At 37.7% G+C, this 24,305-nt stretch overlaps 1 protein-coding gene across 1 annotated transcript; it reads right to left on the bottom strand.

The window, feature by feature from the left end:
- Positions 1-8: 8 nt before the first annotated feature.
- snrkb (SNF related kinase b) lies at positions 9-22,656 on the bottom strand. The gene is given in 9 exon segments (XM_056451311.1): positions 9-3,315; positions 3,442-3,558; positions 3,651-3,863; positions 6,150-6,291; positions 20,579-20,651; positions 20,653-20,799; positions 20,802-21,002; positions 21,004-21,243; positions 22,642-22,656. Coding segments are annotated over 9 exon segments (2,334 nt in total). The 3' UTR covers positions 9-2,129.
- Between the last annotated feature and the right edge of the window lie 1,649 nt (positions 22,657-24,305).

Consider the following 24,305-nt stretch of genomic DNA (forward strand, 5'->3'; position numbering starts at 1 on the left):
ACACATAATGCAGTTTAATCAGTTTTAATAAATAAATATAAAAATAAATTAATCTCATTGAGACACAGTCATAATTTTAGTAAGGGTCAATGGGACTATAGATAAACCCAATCCAACTGTTGCTGTAAAGAATGGAGACACATGTCAAATGAGAACCGTCAAAATGAGTAAGGAAAATGCTAATGAAAACATTACGCATGTCTGTCTATATATCCCTCTGCCCTTTGATTAGTTCAGAAGGATATATTTACAAAACATTCAACTTAGTATGGGATTTAAATAAATGTTCCATCTGTTGTAGAGATGTAATGTGTCTATATAGGACTTTATTTCTTGAAATCTCTCCCCAAAGCACCTCTTTCATTTACAGCTGTACTTATGCATTTGGTCAAGCTTATCTGTGGTCCAAAATACTGAAGAAAAAGTGTACACTTGCGTTGACTACAATATGAGACGAAAAAAAGTATAAAATATGAATAATTGACTGGTGAAAAGTGCACTATGTATAGCGCAGCAACTTAGGAATGTGAAGTGACTGAAAATACTTGACGTCTTTAGAGTACCAAAGTAACAGTAACCACAGTCACATCGGCTGTTTAAATGTTTGTGATTGTGTTTAGGAGGTAAAAACAACAGCAACCTCTTGCTTCACTCATGCCATTGCAAGATACGAAGGCTGGATTTTCTCAATGTACAGTTTACGCTAGGCTCAGCTACGCTATTTAGCGTTACGTTAACATACAGCTCTTCAAATGTATTTACAACTATGACACAAGATACTATATGATCTGTCGATCATCAAGCTAGTGTCAAGAAGTCGCTACGTTTGTTGGATATGATGTGAAACAGAAGGGTTGAAATGTTTCGTTTGTATGCATATGGTGCAAGGGTCAAAATACGACATCATACCAATAGCATAACATGTTGAAAAGAATATATACACTGTACATGACTGGATATTTCAGAGCTTATCCCCTTACAGCATATGTTAAAGATGCACCCAGAGACTAGATGATTAAACAAAAATAGATGTTCAATGTTATGTAATATAATTAATCTCCCTTCAATATCTTCTTACGTAAAAAAAAACAGATATGTCTGTCACCATCTTTCCAAAAACCCTTGATAATTCTCTAATGCTTGATAAAAGCTTGATAATATTTCCAAGAAATAGCAGTTTTAAAACAAACTCCCAAATATAGCTCCAGGAAGACCAGTCTTCTGTGTTATATTACGTCCGTTTCACACACAAAATCCTCAGCTATAACCTCTTTGTTCAGGCCCTCTTCTTGTTGTTTTAAAATATATATCACAGAAATACTTAGCATCTTTCCCTGGTCAGTCCTCGGCTCACAAAATGCTAATGTTATGCTAAGCTGTTCTGATTTAGCATGCTCTTATAACCATGCTCCCAAACTGTCACTGTTCACTGTATCAGTGTGGCAAACTGTTCTGCTTTCTCCCCACTGCCTGAGGGTAAAGATGCTTGCTAACATGCTAGCATGAGGCAGTGGTGTGTGAAAAACAACAACAGTGCCACAGCATGCAACTTCTTAAAGACTGAGTAAAGACTGTTGCCTCACAGGCGCCTGCAAAACCAAACTAAAACGAACAACCTTGCCAGGATCACTAGTTCTTGAATCAAAACATCCTCTGTTGTTCACCATCTGTTCTTGTGTTGGCTTATTCATTGTCGCTCGTAAAGCATGGTCTTCACCCACTCATTTACTGATATGACTAAACTCTGTGATACTTTTAACGTGGTAAGGATATTACAGTGCAAGATGACAAGTTATTGAATTAAAGCTTCTACTCTAGCAAGACATACGCTACTTCTAATAAAAGTCTCTGAGATAGCACAGAATAGAGTGAGCAGTGTCAGTAGTGTTCATATACACAGCATTGCCAGGAGGTTAACGGTCTTACAGGAAAGCAGCAAGGAATGCTGGGAAGGGAAAGAAAATAATGATATACATTAAGTAGACTGTGTGGGAAAGCACCTCGGAGGTTACAGTTTGAGGTGAGAACAAGTGTTGTTTTGTGTGTGTGTTTGAACAACTTCAAATATTTGTAGATTTTGCAGGGCTTCTGTTGATGCCAGTTTGTTTGTTGATCTCGGGATGCAGTCTCTACAACACATGGCAGCAGTTATACTGTGCAAATGGTAGAAGTTTCTCTTTAGAGGTGGGCTGGATGTTGAAGGATAAAGCTTTCTCACAGAGCGGGAACTGCATCAGACGTTCTCGCAAGTTCACATTTTTGACCTTGCTGGGATCAGCCCGGATAGTAGGGTCAGTAATTGTGCCCCTTGTTCCCTGGAGGACTTTCTGAGATTTAGGTTGTACCTCCTCAGGTTTCTCCAGTTCACCCACAGTCTTGCGCATCTCCACTCCATCAGGACCCAGGTCCACACAGTGGTTCCTTGGCAGGGACCTTGGAGAACCACAAGGAGTTGAGATCACTCCAGCCTCGAGTAGCCGAGATTTAGCTAGGGTGTTATTGTTGTTTTCTAGCATGTCCTTTGAAGGTTCACGCTGTCCCCAGCAGCACTGTACAACATCCAGTCTGGGAGCTGGTAGAGGTTTGTCTATATTTGGACCTTGAATCTCCTCTCCTTCCTGCTCCTCTAAAGACAAGCTAACATGGGTGAACACACTGTTATCGTTTCCTTTACCTGGCTGCTTTGTATGGTTGAACTCTTCCACATGTGGTTCAGTCTTTGCGGGCATCTCTACTTGATGTTCCACAGTGCCAGAAGTTGTGCTTGACACTAAATCCAAAGGCTTCTTATGCTCTTCTGTGCTCTCCGAGCCTTCCTCAAGTTCCTCTTCCTCAGCTAGAGTTTCACAGTTTCCCATCACCTTACTTGAAGGCCTTCCAGTTCTCATCTGAGGCTCTGATTGCAAAGATGTTCTAGAGGGTTTCAATGTCAAGTCTGTCAAAGGAAGTGGACCAAGTTTACATGGTGCCACCTTAAGCTTCACCTCATCCCTGTTCTGCTGCTTCTCAACATCTTCATCCTCTTCCTCCTCACAGATCTGCTGTAAGGCTCCGAGGCTCTTGACAGTAGGTTGGTCTGGAGGTAGAGGACGCATATTGAGGCTCAAGCATGGGGCCGTGCTGCAAAAGTCACTAAAGGAGTTATCATGACGGTTGGCTTTGGGAGCCAGCAGGTCCCCTGATTCACTCACACCACGTCGGACATAGCCAGTGGATAAAGAGCCAAGAGGTGCTAAGGCACCAAGAGGTGTACCCCTTAGTGTATCAGTCCGGGGCACTTGGCTCACCAAGTCCAGTGGTTCTGACATGGGTCTCCTGTAATGGGAATCAATATCCGTACTTAGCACAATATATTAAGAACCTTCATGTACACAAGTGTTATTTTGTATGATTTTACCATATAAGATATAAATCTTCATATTTAAGAATACTTGGACTTACTGTGTATTCCTCTGCTCAGGAGTGAGACTTGACTGCTCCTGCTTGTCTCGAAGAAGTCGCTCTCCCAGCAGGTAGTATGTGGCTGTTATGTGGTTATATCGGTCAGCCTCTAAAGCTCTGTCACACAAAAATGTATTTGTATTATGAACTTGGATAATGTAACTTAGAAGAGGTCAAAGTGTTCTGCAACCAAAAGAAGAGATACCCACTCTTGGATGGCATCTCGGCCAGCGATGCTGCCACTAGTCATGGCTTGAAGTATGAACTCATGCTCCTCTGGTAACAAACTGCGGTGTGAGGTGAGCGGGGCAGCTGTAAATCCGGCAGGCGAAGGGTCAACACCCTGCAACCAAGGGTGGCTCTCTATCTCTGCAAGAGACGCCCGCTTAGCAGGATCCCTCTGCAGCATACGTGAAATCAAACTGAGAGATGGAAAAGAAAGAAAGAGAGAGAGTGATGAGAGATTATTGCATTTTAAACAGAGCAGAACAAGAACATCAGACATGACCTTCTGTGAGGGGGAAAAAGAAATAAGAAAAATCCCATCTTTTTAAATAGGCTTCATTTTGTCACCCTTCATCACTCCTGCCTCCATCTCACTTCATTTCGGTCTCACTCTACTTGCAATTTTCATACTTTCCTTTTCTAGCAATCTTAATAAATATTATCTGCCTGGCTGACAGCCGATGATTGCACAGGCGCATCTTGCCGTCAGAGGAGACTGAATGAAAAGGAAGTGCTTATCTTTCTGCTGATTAATATTCATGAGCACCTGCAGAGAATTGGTGCTTCAGTGAGGCGAATGGAAAGAATATGGAATTGCTTGGAAGTCTTGCAATCCAAGCATTGAATGCACTGCACCCCAGCTTGTTTATTCAGGGCATTTGAGTGTTTTATTTCACTGCAGCACTGGCACGCGCTCTTGAAACATGCATCTCCCTGAGATGGCCAGCAGGGGGAGATGTTTTCCATTTCTCTGAGCATTTGTGTGCGTATTTATAATCCTACATGCTCCTTTGCCCTTGAACATCAGCAGAGGTGTGTTTAACCTCAACACCTTAAATAGCCACAAGGATGAAGGGTGGAAAAAAACAGATGAAGATGAACACTGAGATGAAAGTCTGCCTCAAGACACAAGTGTTCTCTTCAAAGAAAACTCTTCCTATTAAAGGAGGCTTTTGATTGCGGTAGAGATCATGTGACTTAGTCACTATGTTTGGCTGTACAGTCAAGCCCAGATGTCTAACACACACTAGTACACACACACACTCTCTCTTGCACAATTGACTGATTCAGACCTAAACTCGAGCTTGAGAGCTATTGCTTTGGGGATGTTCTGACTACAAATAGCCTGGAATAAACCCACTTAAAAATAACTTTGCTCTGACAAAAGGCAGCCTTGTGTACAAAATCTGCTCACTACAGAGCTGCGGTGAACCCACTTCAAAGCAAGCTTGTGCGCCATTCAGTAGTGAATTGATAAATCTATTGGACAAAAGTATTCTATACAAGTGACTAAACAGTCATGTAATTCTCTATTGTTGCATAACATTTCTGTGGTTTGATTTCACATTCCAAACCCTTCTTAAGAGCAGTGCGGTATTGTTATGATTCAAAAAGTGTACTTAAGTACTCAAGTACGTCTAATCCATCCGGAAAGTCTAGTTAGAAAGAAATGAGGGAGTTGCCTTGACCTGTTACTTCCAATATCCATCACCTTGCCCAAAGTTGTAAATTTGGTATGTCTGCCGTAACTTGCTCATGAATCAAACCTTTGCTCATCCAAACTAGTCCTGATTGGCTTGTTGAGTGTCATTTTGAGTGCCTCAGCCTGAGATTGGCTGGTCCAAGTGGGTGTTAACAAATACAAAGTACAGTATGTTCAGATGGGCTTCTTCTACACGTAGGTATGAAATTTGGCGTGAAAGTGGTACAAATTGGAGTGCGAGGGAGTGGTGTTTGAGAGACGAAACACTGTGTTCCAATGGCACAAAGCCGTCAAGGACATCTTAAATGTAGACTATTGACTAGGGCATGCATCAGATCAGCTGGAAGATCTTTGCCGTGTGGGTTTTATAAGTGTTTTGTTCTTGCTAATATCGGTTACTAGAAATGGTAACCTCTCCTGCACCGGCTTGGAAAGAAAAGACCATTGATGTAGGACACCGCCAAACCCCAAAATAAACACTCAAGCCGAATTTAATAAGCCTCGTTACATAATAGCCAACCACTATCATGCTGAAGAGATCTAGATTTTAAGTACAACGCATAAATCCTCAGAGAAAATGCCAATGGGGTAGATAAACAGGATACTGTATGTTGCTAATTTCCATTTTTGGATGAACTATTCCTTTAATATTCTCACCCTCAAGCCTTCTTCTGTATATATATATGTTTTTTTTTTTTTTTTTTTCCGTCAGATGAACACAGTCAGACTAGTATTTTTTTATCCTGGTTCTTCAATGCTATATAATGTTGTTGAATGGTGGTTTTATTTTGAAGCTTCCAAACTACTTGTAAAACTACTCCAATTGTGTTTGTCTGACAGAAAAAGGTTTTATACAACAAGGACGGTTTAAGGGTGAGTAAATGAAGAGTAATTTTCATTGAAGCATTCCTTTAATGCAATGTTTTTTCATTGTACAAGTATGCAGTAATCTGCAGGCTTCAGTATATTAGCTGCAGTGGTGTTCAGATGGCATACGTACTCTTTGCACTGGGCAGAGATGTGGTTGGGCACAGTGTATCGACAGTCCATGATCATGATGAGCGTCTCGCTGTCATTGGTCTCCTGAAACGGCGGGTGTCCACAAACCAACATATAGAGGATCACACCCAGTGACCAGATATCTGAAACAACACAACAACAACAACAGTTAAATTCATCTTATTGATTTGCAACATTTATTTACTTTATATTTTAGACCGGATTCAAAATGGAACTATAGTTTCACAGTTTATGTATGGTAAATAATACATGTATAGTGTTAAGTGTTATAATTGTAGTTATATAATAACTTTGAAATCTTAGAAAGGTACACAAAACATGCTTATTATTAAAAAGTTCTGAAATAAATATAAATATATAAACAATTAATAATAAATAATAATAAAATAAAATATTGTTATTTATATTTAAATATAGCAAATGCATATGATTTGTTAATAACAAATGACACACTAACAAGCTTATTTTTTATTAGCAAATAATACGTGAAATTAAACATGCTATTAGAATGTATAACATATAACAAAACTGTCTAAATTATTGAATTTATATAGTAAATCATATATATATATATATATATATATATATATATATATATATATATATATATATATATATATATATATATATATATATTCAAAATGGAACTATAGTTTCACATATATATATATATATATATATATATTCAAAATGGAACTATAGTTTCACATATATATATATATATATATATATATATATTAGTGGTGTAACGGATCATAGATCTCACAGTTCAGATCACATTATGGTTTTTTAGTCATGGATGGGACCATTTTTCGAATCAGCCAAATAGGAGAGGAGACAAAAGTAATTTGCTTTTCATTTATTACAAAAACAGGACTGCAATACAGAACTTAGAACCTGTAATTTTATTTAAAAAATAAAATAAAATAAAGAAATAATCAGCTGAGTGTAAATAAATATTAAAATATTCAGTAGTGTGGAATTCACTGTTACTATTACTGTAGCTGATAACGCTAAATGTAGAAATCTAACATTATAATTTGTATGACCCATATTTATTTTCATTTTCAGTATATTCAGTTATTCACTCATAAAACTTGATATTTCATTGCTAGATGTGTCATTTTTGAAGAATTATTCGGTGGAATATTTTTGATGTTTGGTTGTCGCAACCTTTTGGTTAAATAATGTAATTTCTGGCTAAAACTTTCATTTTAGAGCGTCAAGTTAAATGCATATGATGGTGATTTTAATCTTTACCATAAACATCAGTGGTTTTACCTAAACTATAAACTGTTATCCAAGTACTTCTGTGTTATTTGACTGTTTGCAACGTCATAACTAACTCAAAAGACTAAAGACTGAATCTCTTTCTTGATTTTTGCGTTTCTCAAACACAGATTTGAATGCAGCGATTGGAAGGGTTAACAAACTTATGCAAATCACCATCATTTATAATTTATGTTGTGTGGGTGTTGAGATCGCAATCTTTTAATGTTTATCATGCAGCTTACACTGAATGCATTGATGCAGGCTAAACAAGAAGTGACAGAAAACACCTTTAATAACCTAAGAAACCCACCACATCCCAAATAACTTACCACAACTTCTTCTGCCATCATTATAATTTACAGGAAAGCCTAAATGCTTTCACACATGTGATTTGAATGAGACGAGAGCCGATCTCTTTATGATCGTTACAAATTTAGAATTAATATACAAGTAGTACAAAAAATGTATTAATTAGCGGGCCACATGTGTTCCAAACCTTGGGTTGTGATCTGTACTTCTCACAGATCAACTGTGATCCGTTACACCCCTAGTTTATATATATATATATATATCGATTCTAAGTTGTTTTAAACATTGATTCCAATTTTTATATTAAATATGAAATAATATAATGTATAAGATAATCATTTAATCTAATATAAACAAAATAAAGATGATTCATTAAACATTCATCAACATAATGATTCATCACCATAAAAAAGATTCCATTATTATTGCTTGAAACCTGAAATCTTGAAAGCCATCAGAATCCTTATTTAACTTAAGATCGAACTGTAATAGCATTTGTGCAGAAAAGAGGAAGAAACAATGGAGGGTTTTTAACCTCACGAATGCAACACACCATCACACTGTCAAAGCCAACAGTACAAAAAGAACAAAAACGAAACGCAAACAAAACCAGTCCAGCAGCGCCACAGCACTGTACACCGTCTGACAATAATTAACCAGAGCTTAACTTAACCGTAGTGAACCGATCGCTCAGACATGCTTTTCTGTCTGAAAGTGTTTCCCCATCCATCATGACTCAATCTGAGGATCCCAGGAAAAGAAAAAAAGCAGAACATCCTGAACCAGAACACTGTGAACGAGACACAGAGCCAAAATTAGAGAGTCCCACAAGAGGCCTGTTTGTTTTGGTGGCGCACTTTTCCACCGTGGCCTTCCAAGAAAACTTTCTTTTTCTTTACATAAAAAAACCCAAACAAACACAATTATATAGGTGAGAGGTCAAGGTCTGTTTTAAATAATAGGATCAGTTTAGATCTCCTCCCTCCATTTATAGTCATAACATTTCATTTAACCTTTGATTTCGAGGAGCGAGTACCGGGAACGTGCTCATTCATAGTTTTTGGTGGCTGCGTTTTCCTGGAGCTCTGCTTTGACACACATGGAATGTCAGCAATGGCTAAATATATGCATGAGATCTGTTTGATATTAATATTGCTTAATCATAAGATGGACTTTGATTCCTCATCTTTTCATATGAGAATATGAGTATCATTGATGGAAAGCTTTAGTTTTGGAGGTTGTACAGTATAAAATGAAAAACACTTTAAAATAAGGTTTCTTTATTCAATGTATGTATTTATTTAGGATGATAATTGTAGAGCATTTATTAATCATAGTTTAAACCATTTATCATATTTAAATTGTATGTTTTTTATTTAACACATTAATAATAATAATACACTCAAAATAAACAGAATATTTATTGTTATATCATTATTATTACTACTGTTATTGTTTATTATATACTATTATCATAATACTACTATGTATTACTACTATTAGTACTACTTTATTTACTACTATTATTACTAATATATTATTTAAACATAAAACATTAATAATACTACACTAAAATACATTAATAAATTATTAATACTACTATTATTGTTTATTATAAATTATTATTAATACTACTTTACTTACTTTTATTATTGTTATTATTATTATTACTACTACTACTAATATTATTTAAACACACAAAACACATTAATAATAATAATAATAACACACCAAAAATAAACAAAATGTATTTTTAAGATAACTATTAATACTACTATTATTGTTACTATATACTATTATTAATACTGATTAATTTACTATTATTATTACTAATATTTTTTTACCATAAAACACATTAATAATAGTAACACACTAAAAATAAACGGAATATTTATTATTATGGTTATTATTAATACTACTATTATTGTTTATTATATACTATTATTCATACTACTTAATTTATTCTTATTATTATTATTTAAACACAACACATTAATAATAACAATAATACACTAAAATACAGAACAGAATAATTATTATTATGATTATTATTATATATTATTACTACTTTATTTACTATTATCATTTTTAAACACAAAACACATTAATAATAATAATAATAATTATAATAATAATATACTAAAATATACAGAATATTTATTATTATGATTAATATTAATACTACTATTACTGGATATTATATACTAATATTAATACTACTTATTATTATTAATACTTAATTATTATTATTACTAATACTAATATTATTGTTAAAATGTTTTATAATTACCAACAAATTAATAATAATCATAATAATGAGCTATAATAAATAAAAATGTATTATTACATTACTACTACTACATTTTTACTAATAGCAAATGAATAATAATACATTAAAATAAAAATATTTAACATATTATTGCTATTATTTTATTACTAATGTGTACTACTACTACTGTTGTTGCTGTTGTTGTTGTTGTTAATATTATTATTGTGTAGTAGACATATAATACCATTTTATTTACAAAATACTAATTATTATTGTGTAATCATAAACATTAACTTGTACATTAAAAAGTTTTTTATTATTAATAATTTATGTTCCTGACACTGTTGTAAGAACAGTTTGAGTTTTGTTTTACTGATGTGCACAAAAAGTTAAAAGGACCAAAAAAAAATCAGTATTTCACCAAGAAATGCCTTTAACAAAGTTGTGTGTTACAAAGTTAACTTTACCCCTTTCTCTGTGTTTGTGTGTGTGTGTTTGTGAAAGAACATCTACTGTGTGTGAAGCTGAGCAAAGATTAAGAATGAACGACAGTCCAGAAAGACGGCGGTGTACAAACAGTGTTTAACTGCCCCAACAATAACCCTCGTCTTCTGCTCGCTGTACTGCGTGTTCTTTCACTCTCTCACACACACACACACACACACACGCACACACACACAGAGCGCTACAGTACATGTCTCCCACATACACAGGCACATGCATGCTTCTTATATAACGTCTACTCAAAGATACAGTACAAGCTGCAATTCATCATTAGCACTCAAACACTGCTAACATACACACGAGTTGACCATGTTTAGTCATGGAGGGATGGATGACATCAAACTAGATCAAAATCACATACAAAAAGAGTTTAATTATCACAAACAAATACACTAAACATCTACTTTTAGATGGGTGTGTGTGTGTGGAGGTGGCAGGAGGATGGATTTTGTTTTTAATTTGAACAAAATAGCACAAGATAGAAGTCAGATGTTTCAGACAACAGATATTATCTGAGGAGGTGTCCTTGCTCATTATGCTGATCTAGGGTCAGTGTGACTGTGTGAGGGCCATGTGACTGCAGTTTACACTAAACAGATCATGCACAATGAAGGCTAACAAGGATCTGCTGTGTGTGTACTGAGGTTACATAATGTGACAGCAGCGTGTGAAACAGAATGTTTCCAAGGATTTAGTTTTCTAAACCTTCTAATTATAGAACTGTAGAAACTTTAGAATGTTCGATTCCTTGCATTCTGAATCTTAGAATATTTCATGTCATTAGAATATTTCAGATCCTTTGACTGTTATGATACAGTATATCCACAATATTGTTTCTAGAACAGATATCGAAGTCACTTCTCCTCCATTTTGCATGCTGCATTGTTCACTGATGCTAATGTTGTTAAAAAACAACAAAAATTTGAATGAAAACAAGTGGGAAAAAAATACTAACATCTACACCAATGGTCTCAAACCCGATTCCTGGAGGGCCGCAGCTCTGCACAGTTTTGCTCCAACTCTAATCAAACACAGCTGATCCAACTTATCAAGGTGTTCGAGCCGCAAGAGACTATTAAGTGGGAGTCAGAGGTGGATGGAGCTAAACAATGCCAAAGTCCCTTGAAGGCTAGTAATTTCACTCGGCGGCCATCTTTGAAACGCTCTCGGGCAGTATGCTCAGGCATTCTGTTTGAATGGGGAAACATCAAATTCTTCAAAACTACTTGCCAAGCTCACAATTAAATTTCAGATTACGAATCACCAAATAAAATTAAACGGCAACTTTCTCTTTAGTTTCATTTCTAAATGTTTGTCTCACACAAAATCTGCACAAACTCACGTCTGGTCCAAGCCTTTCCCCTGTAGAATTGTCATTCTATTAGCGATCGCTGATTGGCTACTGTACTAGAAGGCAGGCTTTATTCACCATATAGCAATCGCGGATTGGCTCCTGTACTAGAAGGCGGGGCTTCATTCGCCATTATGACAGTTACACTTTTCCCCATTCAAAATATACAACTGACATTGCCTGTGTATTCTATAGTCTTGACACTGCAGAGCTGTGGTCCTCCAGGAATTGAGTTTGAGACCATTAATCTACACAAATGTTTGTGAAGCTGCTTGACACTATCCACATTGTTAAAAGCGCTATACAAATAAAGGTGAATTGAATTGAATGAACAAATGGCACCACTATGCACTACGTAGTATGCACTAACACACTCAACAGCATAGTATATGAATTTAATGTTGTCCCGAAAGGAACACTAATATTTTTTTACTAAGTGTAATTCAAACCGTTTCCGATGATGTTTGACGGTTGCTAAATTAGTCATATAAACGACCAAACTACCAAATAATACCTGCCATTAATATAACCGATTTCACCACCAGGAGGCGGCATAATCACTTTCGTAAGAGAATTTTGCATTTACAATCCTAAATAAATAAAGTAATCCAATGCCAGTGCCCGATAGCTCCCGCCCCTTTTGCTATGTGAGCAAACCTGCGACTGCTGAGGGCATGAAGTGTCCTAGATAGGATACGCAGCCGGCCGGAAGTGCGATATGCACATCAAAGCAGCATTTTTTACGACACTGTATAACAATAAATAATTATTTACAGTACTGTGACGGCCAGGGTAGGGGTAGACGTTAAAATAATATTTATTGGGTAATTTAATAGACAGCATAAAAAAATCTCGGTACAAACTACTGTTTTTACGTTACTCTGACGGTTGGGTTTATGGTTGGGGTGGGGGTAGACGTTAATAAATACAATGAATGGGAAATTGAATAAATAATATCAATAATTCTAACTACCGGCCACAACCATATCTGATCTAGCAACAACCCTGTCCAACATTCCACACTTATTTTTAACGGTTGAACAAGTGCATCATCCCGGTATTCAAAAGTTCACTTTTTCAGTAGTGGAATGTTTCAGTGTGAATGCACTGCTTACCACTATTTATACTGCATAATGGTGTAAGAATAGTGCATAAGTATGCGATTTGGGACACACTCTAGGCTGCGTCCAAACTACTTGAGTCGGAACTACATTTGAATCACTACACAACCTGTTTTGAAATGTATGTTCTATGTAATTTGAATAGAGCTCAGACGAGTAGTACATCCGGCATATGTCATTATCCCGTGAAATAGCCGCGTCAATTGCGTCCCTTCGTTCCTATTCATGAATTATCTCCTGTGGCATCATGGGATAGTGTAGCGTCCATTGGATGCGCACTACAGAATCTTGGCAGAAATTGCTGGGTACTTCTTGCATACTGTTTATCCAATACTATGAATTTGGACATATACTCAGCTCACATACTGTTTTTTACGTACTGTATAGTATGGAAGTATGCGATTTTGGACGCAGCCCTAGACTAAAATCTCTTAGAATATTTACGATGCCGTTGAGAGTTGCGCTGCCTAATATTTACTATTTTACATTTATGATCATGATTATTTTCCGATGTAATGTTTGTTTATTTGAAATAAGCATGTTTTATAACGTTATAAATGTCTTTGCCGGCCTTTTTTATCAATGTAATGTGCTTTAAGTTAGCTCAGTGTAATATAAAGAGAACTACAAGACTGCATGTCAAATAGATTGTGTGAGTGTGTGTTATCACAGTGAGTGTGTGTGAGTTTGCGAGATGTCACTGTCTGTTTCTCTCAGCTATCTGTCTGGGTACATCTCAGATCACCACTGTCAACAACCTGAATCCTGATGACGCTGAGCTGCTCTCTCTCTCTCACAAACATACAGTACACACTCACACACACCTTGTTTTTGTCATTACAGTGGTATTTTCTTACAATTCCATTTTTTCTAAGAGGAAAATATATATTGTGTGTCCCTAAACCCTATTATACAACATTCGGATACACACAGTACATTATATTTAAATATACACACAGTTTGGTAAATGTATCAAGCTATTTTCCTGATGAGGACTTGACTGTCTGTGTAAGCAGAATGAGGACATTTGTTATGCACAAAACCTGTATGCATCGGTATCGTCTGGGCTGAATAGAGTGTCAATTACAGCTTAAGAGTGTGTGTCTGTGTTTGTGCGCGTGCATGTGAGCTGGCAATGAGTGACCGAACTCTTGTGAGTGGATTAGAGCTGAGCAGCTGATTACGACTATGAATAAAACCGCTCACAAAGCTAATGAATATTCAGATGTCCACACCACACACACACACACACACACACACACACACACACACACACACAACACACACACACACACACACACACAATCAAAAAGACCCCCTCACTAATCCTTTTCTCCATTCATATGTTCACACATCATACAGAATATCATTTTCTAGTGTTTCCTGTCACCATCTCTAACCAGCTATTGAGGTTAATGGCATCCGCTTGACCTAAAACTGCTAGACTAGGAAAGCTTTCCAGATAAAACTACAGATGCCAGCCAGTGCCCGGCAAACTCCAGGAGCTGATTAACTAGCAGGCAGCAGACCACAGGGTCAGCCCAACGGGCAAGACTAGAGATGCAGAGATAAACTGTAATTTATAAAGCTTTACATGATTTAGAATCTTTGAAACGTACAATCTTTTCATCATGATGAACCACCAAAAGAGGTGAGATTAACTAAAGCCTGTGTGTTCAGCATTAATATGCTAGCCATTAAATTCTGTGTAAAATCTAAACGTACATTGCTCGTTTTGCTAGTGCACAATTGTTATTATTTTGGTGAACAATTAATCCATGCTAAGTTAATTAAAAAATGGTTTGGGTAATGTTTAATCAAGCATTTGCGTTGTGTTTAGAGGTTGGGCATTCTCTGCTGACGTCAGTTTGCTAGGTTTAACCACAATATACTTACCACGACCCACTAACCACGCCCCACTTACTATTCATTTGCTATGAGTGAATGATGCACAAAAAGAAGCACACACCCTCTACTTAATATTCATTTCAGTTAGAAGTACATTAACATACTGAAATAAGTGTCAGCAACTTCAGGTTCCCGCAGGACTGTAATCGGCATTTTTACAATCGACTTTTCATTCCATCATATGCATACGAATGTGTCAGACAGAAACGCCAACCTGTGCAAAATATTTAATATTTCACTGTGTTGCAGTTTAGTGATAACATGAATGCATGAGACCTTTTTCACAGTGTCCCAAACAAATTTCCAGTGTGAAGTCTAGAGTGACGCCACTTTTACAGCAGGGAAATAAGTATTGAACACATCACCATTTTTCACACACACTCTGCAGCATAGGCTATGCGCGCGTCTGACTCTGAGCTCCAGCAGTCACTCCAGGAAGCAGTGCACGTCGGACAGTTTATGCAAGGATGTACCGCTGGATCGCGCCTCACTATAGTTGTTAAACGTGATATTTATTTAATCTTGTCTCTATCTAACGACTCTTCGTTTTTTTTAATCCATCAGGTAACGTGTCAAAGCGTCAGTACCACTGCTTCAATCTTTAGCTATCACGCTTGTACTTTAGTACTTAAGTAATTTTTAGTGAAAAACTACGATACTGTAGGTTGGTTGCTGTTGGTTGTGCCCTTTTTTACCAACCAAGTTTGTCGACCCTATTATAGCGACACAGATCACTCTGCCTATTCATGCAAGAGTCCCGCGGAAAAGTGATTGACAGGTGGTAATTTGTGTGTAACTTGTCTTTATTTGTTTATGCTTTGGTTATGGTGAAAACAAGACTATGAGGGTCAGGTAGTTGAAACGGTAGGCTACAAATAATTAATGTTATGAATGAATTAATTATTCAGAAATAATTAATTCACTGCCGCCTACGATGACGAATGCCTTCGTCCATCGTAGTGTTTCACATTAGATATCGTAAGATGCCAAATTGGTTGACATAGCCCTACCCTACTTGAAATTTTCCCTGGATGGTTGGTAACAACCAAAGAAATCCATATATGCAAAGAAAACTGAACTACTTAGTTTACAATTGAAGTTATGTGTGATAAATGAAATGACCAGGGAAAAAGTATTGAACACATGAAGAAAGAGAGGTCCAGTAAGGCAATGAAAGCCCAGACAGCAGCTGAAATCTCTCAGTAGTTATTAAGCAACCCTCTGCCCTTTCGTCGTTGTAAATGAATATTAGCTGCTTCAGTTCATTATCAGGAGGATGAAGATGAAACCAAGTGGACATTTCAGCAGGAAAATGATTCAAAACACTGCCAGGAAAACTCTCAATGCTTTCAGAGAAAGAAAATAAAGCTGCTCGATGGCCCAGCCATCACTGACTTAAATACAATAGAAAATACAAAATAAAGATCAGATTTGATATACTGTTTCCACATTTTGAAGTCTGTGAAAAAACTCACACCTGAGCAATTTTTGTGACTTCATTTTTCCATATGAGGAGGCTGCCATCATCAAAAAAAGCCTTTATATATCGTCCTAAATACGTTTCAGTAGTTCAGTACTTTCTCATTGTGTCATTTCATTGTTATTACACAATGATTTTTCAGATTATTTTGTTTTGTTTAATTTTACCATTTTATTGTTTGGGGTTTTTAACCAAAATCTGGTTCAATTCATGTCAACAGCTCCTTTAAAAATATTATTCCCAGGAAAAAAAAACATGTGTTCACACTTATTTTCCCTGCTGTATTTGCATTTACTGTTCAGTCAGTGAGTTAACAGCTCTAATTGTGCTACTCTATAAAAAGATGACGATATGAAGTATTTTAACGCAAATACATCAATAAACAAATTAAAAAAATGCTAACACAGACAGGTTGTGTGATATTCCCTCAACTTCAAAAATCGTGAATTATACGGAATAGAAAAAAACCACTGAAAATGTGATCAAGCTTCTGTTACCTGAATAACTTAAAACATGTTATATGCTAACCGCTAAGCTAAAGCTGCTCTTTTCATTGTTACTTTTCATTCTGACTGACCCAGTAAGTTAAACATCAGTAACGCTTGACTACTCACTCCTTATCTGCTTTAGTTCTACCGTGGGTAGATTTCGATTGGAAAGAGTGAGACAAGCACCTCAGGTTCAAATGCCTCTAGCATCTTAGTGCGTATGTGTGCGAGTATAGCACGGTTTGCTAGGTCTCGGTGGAGACTGACCCACTTTGTGCAGATCTAATCCTGGCACATGCAGCCTCGGTGCGAATTACTGTCCTCTCATCACATGGGGCTCTGGCGGAAAATATCAGACAAATATAATATTAATAATGAGAGAGCAGAGGAGCAGAAGGCCACACATCTGTGCTCTAGAAAGCCCTAGTGAACTGGAAAAAGAGAGGGAGAGACAGACAGGTTCAGCATCAGTCCTGTTACTCTTCATCCTCCTGTCTGAGTCATGATGTTAAGCTCAAGTGTCCTCTAAAGTCTGTCTCTCGCACTGAATGCATCTCTAAATCTGCTTCTCCTGGCTGCTGTACTTTAAGTCCCCAGTGTTGCGACAGTTTTTTCTTCTTTCGTCATGAGCCGTGGGTTTTTAAGACAGTGTGTCAAGTTAAAAATAGGTTTAACTTCCTAATAGCGTCTCCACTTTCTGTCCATTTCACTGCATTCCTTCCAACTATTTTTGAACAAGAACATGAGCTGTGTGAGCGCATCTTAAAAAAGCACATCAGAGCTGGATCAGGAAGCCAAAACCAACCAGATAAATGACAATGCCGTTGAATGGATGATTCAAAACAATGAGTTATGAAAATATGTAGTTTTGCGTGTCATTCTTTAGAGCTCAATCTTTTGAATGCATTTTGAATGTTTGAGTATTTTGAATCTGGAATCTATGATTATTTGTTTTAGGGATGCACCGATATGGATTTTTTGGATGATATTGATAACCGATAGCCGATATACTATAGCTGATAAATAGAAATATTTCGAAATGTTATATTTTATACAGTGAACAACTGATTTCATTTAAAAAACTTTTGTAAAAGTTTGAACTGGATCTTAGGAACTGAATAGTCTACTCAAAGCAAAAAAAAAAAGAAGCTATAATTCAAAACTGCAAGGTGATTATATAGAGCTATATTCACGATTTCACATAAATCTGTATATTTTAAATAAAATCAAAATGAAAGAACTAAGAACTAAAACCAGCTCAAATGTTCGTGAATAAAGCGTGTTACAGTAATGTACACATGTAGAAATATGCACTATCCGAAAAAACGTTTTGAGAGGTGTTTTGATAGTTCAGAGCCACCGTACAAATAAAAATCTATTACCAATGACTGGCTTTTACTTTAGAAAATACGGCATTAATTAGTCCCATTTGGCGTTTTAGATTCTTTTGAACACATGTAGGTGCTGCTTGTCAATCAGACAACGCTTCTATGTTCGTTCTTGCTGTCAACTGCGTGAAAAATGATCGATGGAAGATTTATGATAAACCGTTGTGAGTTTGGAATTTTAACTGCAGGCGCTGTGTGATGCGCGTACACGCAGTCACATTTGTCCTCTGAGTCAGATTTTGATACATCTGAGCATTGAGCACAGATGACTTCATGACAAACACAGTGTATAATATAAAGACAGAATGAGGGGGACAGTTAGGAACGCCAATACTGGATTCAGTGAGTGGCACTCGTCTCCCCTGCTGCTGTTTGGGCTGCTGTGAAGGCTCTGTCCGCTCACTATGTGTGTGCACGCTGACAGCCATCATATGCGCTCGTTATAATCATTATAAATATGCCGATCAAACTGAATACAATCTTACATCAACAACACATGGCAATCAACACATTGATAATAACAAATATATTAGATTACAAGCAACCCAACGAGTTGTTTAGCATGTGTGTTGCTGCTATTATGTTTACACCTCATATTTTTCCTAAGGTGATTTAAACCAAAATACACAATGACACTGTCAAACATATCTACAATGATAAGGAATATGGTTACTTGCTGAGTTATTAACGCACAGCAATACCACATGATGAAAGGACGGACTTTAAAGGAATTAACAATCTGAGGAAAGCCCTGGACAAGTCTGAACAAGTTCGACCCACGCATGTGCGAGGCAGGCAGTTCTGTACAATTACGTAATCTATCGGCTTAAAGATATAAGCCTAATTTTGACATCGGACTGATAACATTAACATTACAAATAGCATTTATCGGCCGATAATCGATATGGACGCCGATATATCGTGCATCCCTAATTTGTCATGTATCGGTCAAAACACATTTTTAAGCAAAAATTTTCAGTGATTGGAATCTTAATTTGTGACTCTTTAAAAACTCATTCTAAATCTATGAATCTTCAAAACGATTAAAATTAGAATATCTGAATCCATTTTAAATCTATAACACTTTAGTATCTGTGAATCTATGATTATTTGAATTAATCAATCCATTAATTTTTCAGATCTATAAAACCTCAGAAATTATAATCTCTGAATTCCTTTTAAATGCAAGATTTTAAAGCATTACAGTCTTCGAAATCAGTGAAAATGTGTGTTTGAATATTTGAAACCATGAACATTTGTAATTTTAACATTTTAAATCTTTTGTATCCTAAAATCTGTCCTTTTTTAACCTTAGAGTCTTTGGATTTATTTGAATCTTTGGATCTCGGAGCAGGCGATCGGAACAGCACATACTGCAGTTGAAAGCCTGTGCTCTAGAAAGCTCTACTGAACTAGAACAAGACAGTAACAAGAAAGAGACAGAGAGACAGAATGATCGGCTGTCATCACGGTTACTCTTCATCCTCCTGTCTGAGTCAATGTTAAGCTCAAGTGTCCTCTAAAGTCTGTGTCTGCTTGCCCTGATCCCCCCCTCTCTCTAAATCTGCTTTCTTTTCTTCCCCCCCTTTTTTGTCGCTCATCGAGTCTCCTGAGTTTAATAAGGTGACCGGGCTTGAAACAAAAGAATGGATGATGGATTGAACGAACGCGAGTTCATGGCTAGTCACATTCATCCTCCAAACAATTTTCAAAGACACAACATTACAGCACATACGTTAAAGTCCCAGACAAAAACACTGCCTGACGCAACAGAAAAATACTCCACAGGCAGCAAAAACATTTTATACACCACTGTGGTTGGTTGCATAGCTTTAATGGCTATTCTTGTCAAAATGAAACCATGTTCATTTTACTATCCTTAATTTACAGGATGTTCAACTCTAACTTGCTGCAGGGGTTCTGAATTCAGTTCAGTGAGTCATGCTTAGGCCTGACCTGACACAAATCTCCTTGCCTGACCCTTGGCAAGAGCACAGATGTTCTGTTCATTCAGGAGAAGATTTCCCCTCAGCAAAAGCAGATATTAAATGGTGGAGGCACGTGAAGAGAGGAGCGAGGATCAACTGCTAGATTGTCCGCCGTTCTTGTGACACAGACACAGAGGTTAGAACACAAGCTCATGCGCCATTGCCGTTTAATCCCTTGGCAGATTAGTTTGACTGCAGTGCATGTAAATTAAAGAGTCTGCCAGGATTGTTTTTAGCATGGGTTGACGTCTGATTGACCTGCTGGTTAAAAAGACGCACTTGGAGACAGCAAAGAAAGGAAAAAATTGTAATACTGCAATCAATCACTTACCGACTGCAGGAGCGTCGTATTCTTCACCTAGCAGTATTTCTGGAGCTGAGTATGCTAGCGAACCACAGCTAGTCCATCAACATGGTCCCAGGCTTAAAGTGGTTACTGAAGCCGAAATCTGTCAGTTTCACCGTCCCCTGCTGCCTGAAGAACACCACATTCTCCGGCTTCAGATCCCTGTGGACAACGTGGAGACGATGGCAGTAGGGCAATTGCTCGGATGAATCTGTGCAAAGTGCACTTTTGCAGTGTCTTCGGCCACACCGCCTTCGTGACGCAGGATGTAATCATACATATCACCTCCATCGCCCAACTCTAGGATGAGGTAGAGTTTGGTCTGTGTATCGATGACCTCATAGAGTCGCACTACATTGGGGTGCTGGACGAGTTTCATGCAGCGTACTTCTTGAAGCAAGTGGCCGGTCCGCTAAGTCATCAAGCTTTGTCTTGTCGATAACTTTGACTGCTACTAATTGGCCTGTGAACACATGACGAGCTAGTTTGACTACAGCAAAATGGCCTTTGCCAAGTGTTCGGTCCAGGTCATATAGACCAGCTATCTTGCCTTCGTAACCGCTTTTGGTGGCAGCCTTTTGGATCAAGCAGTGGAAGTTAAGTTGCGAGGATGGGCTCTCTACCAGAGGGAGCTGAATGAAACTGGAGTTCTACTGAGACATCACCTGTGAAAAAACAAGAGAGAAAATGATAGTCAGCAATAAGTCTTATTAACAGTGCATGCTAAGTCTAAAATAATTTGACCAGCAAGCAATCATCCTGGAAGTCCAAGCAACCACACAGCAACACACTTAAACACTCTAGCAAACAGGAAAAGCAATGCTCTTGCAACCATCCAAAACACTCTTTAAAAATGACCACCACCACATGGAATACCATAGGAACAAAGCAATGTGAAAACAATCACCTAATATGCAGTATGTCAGTAACCATGCAGGACCAAGCTGAAAACCTGAAAAGCATTCACATAGTGTAACAGAAACCTGTGTGAGTAAACTTTACTCCCCTAACCACTTCTCATGCCAGAGACGTTCATTTGCATCCTGTTCAAAGTATGCCTGGTAGAATTCGAGGCAGTTACATGGTGCCTTGCCTTTACTCTAACACGAATAAGGTTTGGCATGGTGGGTAAATGTAACACACAGACCAGCTAGCTTGCCATTACACCTTACTTCCATGGCCTTAAGAGGCAACAACTGACCCTAGAGACTGTAATGAAGACCAGCTAGGAGATATGTGGGTAACCGCACTCCCTTGGCCTCTAGGGACACTCTAACAACTGATACTAGAGGCTAAAGCTTTTGAAATCATTCGTTGTCCATACACCAATCTCCTATGTATGGAGGGTAAGTGTAACAGATACCAGGTAGTTTTGCTAGTACACCTTACTTCCATGGCCTCAAGAAGCATGCTAACATCTGACCCTAGAGACTGTAGTTTTTAAGAAGCTTCTAAAATGTCAACCTCCCAGGTAACTTTGTGTACTACAAGTAGAACCCAGGCGCAATCCAGGTTGTGGCACAGTGGGTAGCATGTTCGCCTCACAGCAAGAAGGTCGCTGGTTCAAGCCTTGGCTGAGTCAGTTGGCATTTCTGTGTGGAGTTTGCATGTTCTCCTCGTGTTTACGTGGGTTTCCTCTGGGTTCTTTGGTTTTCCCCACAAGTCCAAAGACATGTGGTATAGGTGAATTGGGTATGCTAAAATGGACTGTAGTGTATGAGAGTGTGTGTGAATGAGTGTGTATGGATGTTTCCCAGTGACGAGTTGTGGCTGGAAGGGCATCCGCTGTGTAAAACATGTGCTGGATAAGATGGCGGTTCATTCCGCTGTGGCGACCATAGATTAATGACGGGACTAAGCCAAAAAGAAAATGAATGAATGAAGTAGAACCCAAGGGGTAACATTGGTGCTGTGACCCAGATTGCAATGAGATTTGGGTGCTAGTGTAACAGAGGCCAGACAGTAGGTTGTGTGCCAGTACAGCTCACTCCCCTGGAGGGACATTAGCAACTGATGCTAAAGGCTGTGGTTATTAGCATCCTTCTTACTTGCTTAACTTCCATGTTAGAGACGCAGGACTTAATTCTACTTGGAGGTGGTGTACATGGAATTAGAGGGTCTGTGTTGGTGCCGTGACCCGGATGGGAGTGATATTCACTGGGACAAGTGTAATGAAGACCAGCTAGGAGATATCTGGGTAAACCTCCCTTCCCTGGCACTGGCCACTGGAAACACTCTAACAACTGGCACTAGAGGCTAAAATTTTGAAATCATTCCTTGTCAATATACCCACCTCCCACGCTGGAGATGATGGTTCAAATCTTGCTTCAAGTAAAATCTGGATGGGAGATGAGATTTTGGGGGCTGTGTGAACCTTACTTCCCAGGCCTTTAGGCACACTAGCTACTATGTTTGGAGGCTGTGCTTTTTAATGTCCTTTATAGTGCTCCCATCTGCCTAGCGCAAGTGGAGTGGAAATTGAGGGGTTGAACAACTGCAACTCCCAAGCAACAGCCACTGAAAACATCCTACAAACCACGATCCACACAAAAAACATAAGAACATGCTTACAACCAACCAGAGCACATTAGCCTGCGTTATAACATTGCCTGGCAACCACAAAGCAATGAACCTACAGTAACCCAGAACAAACCTCAAAACCACATTTGAATGTGCTAACAACTATAAAACAGCACTCTTGTTTTTGTGTGATGCAATTTAATACAGCATTAAAAGGTTCTCCTACAGTATGGCATCAGGCTGGAAATTGAAAACCCTTTTAGGTAACTTCAAGTGCAGGGGATGTAAAGCTCTTTGTGTTGAAATAGACAGTGCTACATATAGAAGTGAACTCCACTTGACTTTCAGTGTTATTGAAGTGAGAGGGTGTGTGTATGCTTATGAGAAGATTAGTACTGTTGGTTACTAGTTACCTATAAAATGCCCAGACAATGATCTTGAAAAAACCCAATTAACCAATTTTCTCATAAGCAAATCATTATTTTACAGGCTTCACAGTGCAGCAGTTACTTGGCAACAGCAGTTCCGATTACTAAGAACTCAAAACATATCCACCCTGTTACTTAACAGAGAGCTCCTCTATTATTAACTGATAGGGAGTGACAATACTGGCATGTCCAACGCAACGAATATGATGTTACAGTATAAATTCAACCGAATCTGGAGTTGACATCAGAATGCATGCTAGGACAAAAGCCATTCAAAAATGCAATTACAGGAATAGAGAGAGCCAATTATTAATAACCTATCAGAGTATACATATATGTTATACTGTAAGTACACAAAGTACAAACAGCTCCTTTTAAAATTAGGAGTCGGAGTAACAATATAACCAAAATGAAACATATGATACAGAAATTGAGATAAGGAGGCAAATAATGCCCTTGCAGTTTTCAGCTAAACTATAATAACTAATAAATAGCTAATAACTGTTATCGTGATTAATTACATTGAAACTAAATAATATAGTCTAATATAGACAAAGAGATGAGGGGGAAAAGGAGGAGGGAGGAGATAAGTTCATTTTGGGACTTTGAGTCCAAGGAGTCGGGTGACAGGGGCGTAGCGCAAATGGTGTAGATCAATACCTGTAATGCAATATCATTATTAGCGTGTGTGAGAGAGAGTGTGTGTGCGGTTGATAAAGGAGCTGAATAGTTAATGACCAACAATAGAGGTTGAAAGGACACTA

The sequence above is a fragment of the Danio aesculapii genome, chromosome 25 (assembly GCF_903798145.1).
Source record: "Danio aesculapii chromosome 25, fDanAes4.1, whole genome shotgun sequence".
In the NCBI taxonomy this organism is placed as follows: domain Eukaryota; kingdom Metazoa; phylum Chordata; class Actinopteri; order Cypriniformes; family Danionidae; genus Danio; species Danio aesculapii.